Below are 10,105 nucleotides of genomic sequence, written 5' to 3' on the forward strand. Positions count from 1 at the left end.
AAACCAAAAACTGACCATATCTGTGGTGACTTTTATCTTTTCATAAACTACGCCCAAGGATTTCACCTTTAAATAGTTAACGTCAGAGGAGGCTTTGAAATTCTCACTGTTGCAGCATGTGCCTGAGGCCACCACTAAGAAGCTCTGTGCTCACCCACCTGCCATCTGGCCCATCTCCTTCCCCTGTAGTAACAAGCAAAAACCTGAAACCTTCAACAGGTGCTTTGATCCTGACAGCGTGCAATATACTCTTTAAAACAAAACACCAGATTGGTTTCTCTTGACTTCAGTTTCCACTGTTTCAGTTTTCCCTGTGACCCGGCTCCAATCCCCTGGGGACATAAATACAATGGGGAACACACTGGGCAGATACTGTGAAGCATTCTGCCCCAGCAAACCATCTGGATCGAATTGCGTTTCTCAACTGTAGGAGTTAAAACAGAGATTGTCTGAATAATTGTGACTGGTGCATCATAAAACCCATCAACAAACGTTGTGGTGCAAGTCATCTGTTGCCTTTTATTATTCAGTACCATTTACTCCTTTTTCTCTAATGGAAAATTAATCATAATATATTTTTTCATAAAAGTAAAATAGAACTCTTAGTGAAATGTTGTTGACCATTACAAATAGTTTATTTGTCCTATCAATAGTATATATGGTGCTTATTCTCAGCAGGGTCAAGTGATTTTTAGTGGCCTGGGTCTTCTTAGGGACAGATTGCATGGGAAACATAGTAGAAATAAGTCAATGAACATGATCTCAGTGTTTAAGGAGCATCTTCTGTAGTAATCTTCTATAAATGGCCCAGAGGGGCCTTGTGCCTTCTGATTCACAAAATCAGCAAGGCCTTGTCACTACTGCATCCTAGAACCTGCTGTGGTCACGTCATACTCTGGAGATGCTTCCCCATAGCCATTTCAATTGCATATGGTTTACTGTAATGCATGTAATTATGTATCAGAGCCCCTACCATAAATTACATAATTGAAAAAGATGATGGATGTACACATAATTACACAAGATAGTAAGTACAACACACAGTATGTTGTGTAATATACACCTAGATGGTTTCCTAAAAATTCTGAGGGCTCCCAAATGTATGTTTAAGGTATGTTTTGGACAATAAAACATGTATAGAACTAGTTCATCATAAAATTCCATCATGACTACATGGATCGCCATGTCTTTAAGCGAGCGACACACCCACGTGTGATGCTACTAGCTGGTTTACAGTGCAGGGAACTGCCTCAAAACCAAGTCAGTCCTATGGGAACCAATGCAACTGTCCCTGTTCATGTGATGACTGTGATTAGAAAATTAATCCGGTCACAGTGTTCAGTCTCCCTCAGGAATTGCTGCACTTGGATGGTGTAAATGACAAAGTATTATTGCATGCAATTTCTCCATTTATGACAATATTTTTCATACTAAATAATGGGTCAAATATATCAATATGTTGTCTGAGGAAGGTCATTCCCATCCTAAAAAAATAGGTATATATAATATGGGTGTATAAAAATAGTAAACAAGGGATTCATCATTGAACAAAGCCAATATGGCAATTTTTTTTAATATATAGAATGTGACCAATTCCCTTGAATGAAAAGACGTGCTTCACTTTTGTTGACACAGAATGCATTGCTACAATGAAGACCGATACACAGTATGCAATTCCTGTCGGACAATTGTCTGCACGATTGTTACAACATAGAAAAACACACCATACTAGCTGAGAGTATATCAGTAGGTAGAGCTCCATGCGATGTCTCAATATGAGAAAGAAATATACAATGTTGCTGTTCCTCAGTGTTTCTGGAACTCTAATGGTTAACCCCACCATGGCATGCTACCCCAGTGTCTGAGTCCCGGCTTGTAGAGCTGAGCCCTGTTAGTAGATACGTCGATTTGCCTGCCAGCACTCAGTCTTCGCGCTCGCACGTGTTGTTGCTGCAGAAGGTGGAGGCTCACCGCTGCCACCAAGCGTCCTCTCCTCTCCAACCCAAGTCAGGACAGTGCAAGCAACCTCGTGTGAACTCTTACCCTGGCCCAGGACAAACACGCAATCTTCTAAAATAGCTATTAAATACAGAAACAAAGAGGGAAGCGAGGACAATGCTCCTTTAGCAGCAAATGTGTTTTCTTCCACGTATTTACCAGCTCGTTACACGTTAGCTATATAGCCCTCTCCACCCTGCAGACATTGACCGTATTAATAGCAGACACAATGTATATGTACCTTCAAGAGGAGTTACAGTCCTGATTGGAAACGGATAATCAATGGCAATCTGATTTATGATTAATGAAATCGACATCCAGATCTGCCTTGTCTGCCTAGACCAAGCATACCCTGGTACTGGCAGCTCTGCTTTTCCTAAATTATATTAGTAACATAAGTCTGCATCCCATCAGAGTGGGAGAGGACAGGCAGGTCTGCATAGGATTCCTGACAGATCAAACACTTCCTCTCCCACCAGCCCCGTGTAACTGAATAGTTAAAGATGGGGAAATGCCTGGAAGGGCAGCACAATCTGCCGGCGTGTCATGAAACTCCAATTCCTTGGGTAACACTAAACCAGCTGATCTGCTCTGATTACCCCAGACACACAGCATGTCTGCCTGTCACCCATCGTGCCATAGGCTGATCCACGTAAATTGAACCCCTTCAGTGCTGAGCTGCCCAGTTACAGGGAGCAGCAAATCATAACCGTGTTCCCATGCAGAAGACAGACAGACACTGCTTAAAAACGGTGTTACCCTCGTGGAGGCTGGAGGGGCGTGTAATGCAATCATCTGCTTGTTTCCAGGCAGTCAAACCGTAATCTTATTGCCATGGCTTTTGAGAAGCCACAGTATATGGATCATGTCATTGCTGCTTTTTCTTTTCCCTCCCCACACTCATTGCTGGTGGGCTGTAAGGCGTGTTACCATGCTAAAATGACAGCAAGCCCCTTCCTATTTGGCGGTCGGCTTGTTGCAGGGCAGACCCTACAGAGATATGAGGTAGCTTGTGGTTGGATATCAGGTAGCGGCACGGCCAGGGTTAATGTGTCAGGGCTGTGATGTCACCCCTGCCTCCCTCTCAGACACGCACTGTGCTATGAATAATAGCGACAAGGAGCCTTTGCAATCAGTGCAGACTCTGCAGCTGACCTCAGCCGCCTCGGGTTCAGCGGCAGCAGCCGAGCCTTTCTCCCCTTCCCCCATCTCAGACATCCAGCCAGACGGCGCACACCCCCTCCCTTCCCTCGAAGGAGGCGTCCCCTCATTGTGTAAACAAGGCAGGCCCATGTGCCGTTTGCCCCTCCCACCGAGGCTGAGCAACTCAGACAGGGAGGGAGAATGAAGGATTCCCACTTTCCTTTGCATACATTAGCCCGCCCACCATCCGCAGCTGCACTTACCCGCCGCCGCTTGCCGCCTTTCCTTCCTCCTCTTTCTGTTGCTTGGCCTGGGGAAAACTTCCACAGGAGGAGCACGTGTGCTGGCGGCTGCTGCTTATAATAGGGCAGACATAGGGAGTAATGCCCACAGCCGAGCGGCAGTTATAAGGGCGGACTTAGTTGCTCTCATATAAATTAAAGAATGGTGTTAATTCTTGGTGTGTTGAGGGAGCTGTTCATCTCCGCTGACCCCAAATAGTTAATCCCATTGTATATGTAACCCTTAATATTTCCTCGGGTCTGCCAGAAATACATGGAGGGGATGCCGTTATACTGTTGGTGGGTTACTTTATCGCAAATGTTGCCGTTCTATCCCTTATCCTTGCGGTCTGAGTGAATGTAGAAGGGGGTGTGACAGCCCCTGGCAGATCGCTGTCCCCGTTCACAATGCAATATTAACCCTTTAGCTAAAGGTTTTATAGCAGCTCCGTGGGGTAAAAGGGGGGGGGGGGTAATAACTGAAAGGCGCCTTAGCGAAAACGTTTCCAATCTGCCATAATGAACATAGACTATGAAGTACATTGCACCTCCCCCATGCACGTGGGAATACAGCAGCACGAATTAACCCCTGTACAGACGGCTGCCGGTATAACTAACACTGCGGGGGTAATTGATTTACACATAGTCTAAAGGGGGTGTGAGGGCACATTCCCTGCCCTGACAGAGGATAACCCCTCTCCCCAGTTTAGGCTCTGGTGCATGTGTGTGTGTATATACATATTATATCGTATTATATATATATATAATATCGTTATATATGTCTATATTATCATTATATATAGTACAGCAAAAGCCCCGGGTTTCACACAACTATCCCCGCGCCCTGACAGGGAAGGGGGTGTGTGTGTGTATGTGCACCATGACACGTCGAAGAGCGCTCGTCCACCTGACAGATAATTCGTATGCTTTTGGGAGAGGGGTATGTGTGGCACTTTCTCATTTCTGGCACTAAAGCGATGTGTTAAGAGTCCACACGCATTACGCGCGGTTGCCTGGCACTGACAGAATGTGTACAGTGTATATATAGGGGTGTAAATGTATATAGTATATACAGCGAGGACGCTCTCCTTCCTCCCGGCCCTTGCAGGAAAGTTTGCTGTGTGAATCGGAATGAGGTCAGCTCTGGAGCTTCTCATTGCACGCGGTGATTATTATTGCATCGCGTTCCCAGCCAATGGGGAGTGTCGGGGCGGGGAATTGGCACGAGAAAGCGTTAGAAACAGCCTCCCATTGGCCGAGGTGCGCTCGGGGAAGGGATAAAGCAGCGCGAGGCGGAATTGAGAATAGCTCTTAGCTGCTGCAAGAGAAACTGTTTTGAGAAAAAAAAAAAAAGAAAAAAAAAAAAAAAAAAGAGACAGAAAGGGGGGGCCAGGGAACATAAAGCTCATAGAGCGCTATATATTCTATACATAGCTGTGCACTGCATCCAGACAGTGAAAGCACCTCGTACTCATTCAGGATTAAAACACACACATGGTTACTCTCGCTCAGAGACTCTACTACAGCTGATATTTTTTTTTCTGGGATTTTTTTTATACAATCTTTTTTTATGAAACTTTTTTTTTATTATTCAGATTTTTTTTTTGTTTACTTCAGCCAGGATCCGCTTGGACTCGGAGCTGTAACCAATAATACGAACTGTAATAATAATAGAAGAGCGCTGGCTGCAGTTATGCTTTCCAGTGTATTTTCCAGGAACAAGTCTGTGAACTGAATTCAACTACAGCAGGGAGACACATATAACAAGAGTGACGGCAGGAAAGCAAAGTATTGCTAACGAGCCTGGCAGAGGAAGCACTGGCCGGCGGGACCCTCCTGCTCAGGACACTGGCACTGGCTGTGGGGAGCACGCGTTTACTGAGGATCCGTACAGTAGCAACATGGTGCAACAAACCAACAACGCCGAGAACACCGAGGAACTGCTTGCCGGGGAGACCTCAGACTCGGGGGCAAGTGTAGAGCTGGACATGGCATCTTCTCCTACCCCAGGGTCTACTGCCTCCACCGGGGGCAAAGCGGATGACCCGAGCTGGTGCAAGACCCCCAGCGGGCACATCAAGAGACCCATGAATGCCTTCATGGTTTGGTCTCAGATCGAGCGGAGGAAGATCATGGAACAGTCGCCGGACATGCACAATGCTGAGATCTCCAAGCGGCTGGGCAAGCGCTGGAAGCAGCTCAAGGACAGCGACAAGATCCCCTTCATCCGGGAGGCCGAGCGGCTGCGGCTCAAGCACATGGCCGACTACCCGGACTACAAGTACCGGCCCAGGAAGAAGGTGAAATCCGGCAGCTCCAAGCCCGGGGAGAAGGGCTGCAGCAGCCCCAGCAGTGGGGGGAGTGGCGGCGGCGGCGGCGGCGGCGGCAGCAGCAGTAACCCTGGGGCTTGCAGCAGCTCCTCCAAACCTCCAGTGAAGAAGAGCAGCGGGACCAAGCTCTGCAGCAAGCCGCACACCAAGCTAGTGCTGGGCGGCAAAGCCTTCCCGGAGCAATCGTGCATGCTGGACCATCACACCCTGTACAAGTCCCGGATTGCAGCCTCCTCCAGACAGGGCGCCCCAGACAAGAAGCCTAAACACCGGCTCTACATCTTTGGAGCCCCGGGCTACCAGGGATCATCTCCAGTGGCCGTGCCCGCCAGCCCTACACTCAGTAGCGGCTCCGCCGAGGCCAGTGACCCGCTCAGCCTGTACGAAGACGGAGCCGGATCCATCCAAAACTCCCCCGGCTCCCCGTCCGAGCACGGCGGGTACCCGAGAGCGTCCTCCCCGGCCCCGTCCACCTCACACTCCTCCTCTTCTTCAGCTGCATCCTCCCCCTCCTCCGCATCCTCCTCCTCTTCATCATCATCATCGGCTTCCTCCTCGGACGAGGAGCTGGAAGACGAGCTGCTGGAGCTCAACCCCAGCCCGGGCTTTGAGAGCATGTCCCTGGGCAGCTTCAGCTCCTCCGCTCTGGACAGGGACCTGGACTTTAACTTCGAGCCGGGCTCGGGCTCCCACTTCGAGTTCCCGGACTATTGCACCCCAGAGGTGAGTGAGATGATCTCAGGGGACTGGCTGGAGTCCAGCATCTCCAACCTGGTGTTCACATACTGAGCCAGCCGCTTAGATAGAGGAGGGCGAGCACCTACAGTCATGGAGCATCGAGCGAGAGGCAGAGCGCACTCTCTGCTGTACTAAACTGACTGAACCTCTGCTTTACTTAGTCAGAAAGAAAATCAAAACTCAATAAAAGGGATTGTTGATTTTTAGCAGCCCAGGGAGACCCTTCTGTTCCCCGCAAAACGAAAACCTTAAAAGCCCTCCTAAATGTTTGTACGAACTGCAGACTGGAGAGGTTGTGTGTGTGATGATGATGATGGTTACACATGGTGAAGAAGGCTTTTATTGGGGCTGCACATATTGTTGGCTAAAGGAAGATACGAATGAGACCTAAGAGAGTTTCACCTCATTCTCAGAGATAAGGGGAGAGAGCTCTGATCCGGCCTCTTAGCATTACTGTCTCCCTCCCTTGTCTTGGAGACATGGGACTTTTCCTTCCAGCACCATGCAAGGCTGTACCTTCCAGCAGGAGAGGAGAAGGAGCACAAATCAAAAGTTCAAAAACAGACTAATGTTAAGGGGTAATACTTACATTCACCCCCCAAACAGCCTCCCCATCACCCCTTGTTTTTCTGGAGAGCAGTCGATGGATGAAGGTGTGTGTGTGGGGGGTTCTATTTCATTTTTGTTTGCAGTAGAAGTAATGGGACTATTATGGATTTGCACGTCTGGAGAAGGATGGTGGACCCCCATTTGGGTGACCCAACTTTTTCTTTAAACCATCCATGAAACGATGGATTTTTTATTATTTTAATTCAAGGACACTACTTTTTAAGAAGGAAAGCAGATCTTCTGAACTACACCAAGTTACATATTTATGTGGTACCTGGGGGGGTGGGGATTCTTTAAAGAAAAATGTGTTTCTCTTGCTCAGAATCGTGATGGTGTTGGATTATTTCACTGGTGGGTTAATATAGCATGTTCTCCTGTCTATCTTTAAGGTTTCTTGTAAGACTGTTGAACAGTTTTAGTGTTAGGGTAAATTAAAGCAGATAGATGGCGCTATGTTTGATTCCTACACAAATCACCAGCTTTTTTCTCATTTTTAACTCTTTAAGGATTCAAACGCAACTCAAATCTGTGCTGGACTTAAAAACAAAAAAACAAACAAAAAAAAAATACAATAATTCAGGACCAAATTTTTTCTCAGAGTATGTGTTCTTAAATAGATGTAAATGAAGACTTGTTGTTCCTTTCTCATATTGCACCCCCCTCTTGTAAATGTACCAGATGCCATTTTTTTATGTGAACATATTTATACTGGCCAAATTTTTTTATTTTAAAATTTTATTTTTCTTTTTTTTTTTTCCTTTGTACTCCTTCCCTCTTTTTCACAGCATTTTTATGTCTCCTTCACTGAAGGGCTAGAGTTTTAACTTTTAATTTTTTATATTTAATGTAGACTTTTGACACTTTTAAAGAAAAAAACAAACAAACAAAAAAAAACAAAAGAATAGAGATGAAAACGTTTGATTATTTTCTCAGTGTATTTTTGTAAAAAATATATAAAGGGGGTGTTTTAACTGGTGTCAACCGCTGTTTTTTTTGTTTTTGGATTTCCTGACAATATTTCAAAACAGGGAGGCTGGTTACTGTGTCAAACATACAGAATGAATAAAGTTTAAACCGGCTTTATTTTCCATGTTTACACAATTCAATCTGCAGGCTTTTTTTTTTAATTATTAAAGTGACAGCATCCCTTCCAGCCTAGTGCACTCAGCATTCACACCTCCAAAGTATTCTTAATACACTGTATATCGGTTGAAAACTTACAAAAAAAATTCTTTGTATTAATGATCATATGTAGTATTTATATAGCTCTTTATAACTATACGTCAGAGTTTTCTTTATTTTTATTTGGTTTCTCAATCGTGCAGCCATTTCCTTAGTGGAATTGTGGATGCATGTTCTTTATTTGGCACTGTTAAACTCCAAGGAGGAGAAAGGAACAATGTTAGAATTGCCTATTTCCAGTAGGTAGGCACAGTGGTAACACATGGACCCACATGTTTCTTTTCTTGGTTTTGTACTAGTCTCCTCTGCTTTTTTTTTCTTAATCCTTTTTGATGCTGGGGAGCTAATGGCAAATGTTTGTCCCTTCAACCTTGAAGGGTTAACTATGTCAGTCTGTATTCAAACGCTTTAAAGTGACAAGTGCACATAATAAGCAAAAAAAAAAAAGGGATCCTGTAGCTTTAACGTCTCAACATTTTTTTGCACTTTTTTATACTACAAAAGAAATAAACCGTGCCGTTTTTAAACCACTGGATCTATCTAAATGCCGATTTGAGTTCGCGACACTATATACTGCGTTTTTCATTCTCGTATTTGACTATTTAATCCTTTATACTTGTCGCTAAACTATAATTGTTTTAGTCTCTTTTTGGCATGACGATAGCATATGTATTCAGGTTTCTAGCTGTTGTGTTTCAAGATGAAAAACTAACGAAAGTGAAAACATCTTTGTACAATGTAAGTCTATTATAACAAGCAAAAAAAAATTGCTAAAAAATGTGTTTATGTATGTATTCAATGACAGGCACTAGGACTTCTGCCTATTGAGGTAGCTCTCTTTTTTAAAAACATAATTTGTTTCTTAACTTTTTTTATAATCCATCCTGTGCAATATGCCGTATATATATAAAATTTTTGTCTAACCATCAAGCCACAAAACAAAAGATTTGAGGCATAAGACCATGCCAGCTAATCATGTCGATTTCACTGCCTGTCAGATTGTTATACTTCTGTAAATAACTTTTTTTAAAGGAAATAAACTCAGCTGGAACTGAACCCTTAAACCTGATTGGCTTTTGTCATTAATTCTGTTCTGGGATTTTCCGTCTGTTTTCCTTGAGCTGTGTGAATAGTGCAGGGGTGGAGTTATAATGCCTCGATCAAATACCATTGGCTGCTCCACATACAAAAAAAATAAAAGGTTATTCAAAATGTTACATGGTATCAACAACGCTTCTATTCTGAACACGTACAGTGAAAGTCGGGGAATAAAATGTTGGCAGGTCATTCCTCCAAGTAATGAGCGAGCGTCACGGCTCCTTCTGCTGTCTAGGAAATTTTCGGCTGCTGCAGTAGAAAGGCGCTAATAACCTCAGTTAAAATATAGTAGATATTAATGATTTTATTCTTTAGTGATTCTTAAGGAGATAGTCTTTCTAATTATGAGTAAAGTCAGAACATCATTCTAGTGGGACATGTCTTTTCATAGGAGAAAACAATGAAAACACCATGAAAAAGAAAATTAAAAAAATATATATAAATATTTAATCTGTATGTGTTAGACCTGGTAGTTGGCATTCTTAGATTAATCCACTACCTGATGCACCTATGTTCCATTCTTTTTTCCAATGTAACGTAAGAGTTGTGTGAGGATTGGTAAGTGTTTATGATGGGGTCTGCCATCCAAAGGACAGCATCTCTTTTGAAGGCTCCTCTCAACTGCCTCCTGAGGAGCCACATCTGCCGTTTGTCATGCTGGCCTGGCCTTGGTGTTTGCAAATGCAGTCCGGCACCCACACTCTCTGGCTTCTAGGAAAAGCCAAC

The 10,105-nt window shown here is 44.4% G+C and overlaps 1 protein-coding gene across 1 annotated transcript; it reads left to right on the plus strand.

Moving 5' to 3' along the window:
* Positions 1–5,323: 5,323 nt before the first annotated feature.
* On the plus strand, positions 5,324–9,350 carry SOX4 (SRY-box transcription factor 4). The gene has a single exon (XM_053466151.1). It carries the CDS (start codon positions 5,324–5,326, stop codon positions 6,539–6,541), a length of 1,218 nt encoding a protein of 405 aa, XP_053322126.1. The 3' UTR covers positions 6,542–9,350.
* The last annotated feature ends 755 nt before the right edge of the window (positions 9,351–10,105 follow it).

Source organism: Spea bombifrons, chromosome 5, assembly GCF_027358695.1.
Source record: "Spea bombifrons isolate aSpeBom1 chromosome 5, aSpeBom1.2.pri, whole genome shotgun sequence".
Lineage (NCBI taxonomy): Eukaryota > Metazoa > Chordata > Amphibia > Anura > Pelobatidae > Spea > Spea bombifrons.

Coding starts and splice junctions, on each gene's coding strand:
- SOX4 (XM_053466151.1), top strand. CDS start 5,324: ATGGTGCAACAAACCAACAACGCCGAGAACACCGAGGAACTGCTTGCC.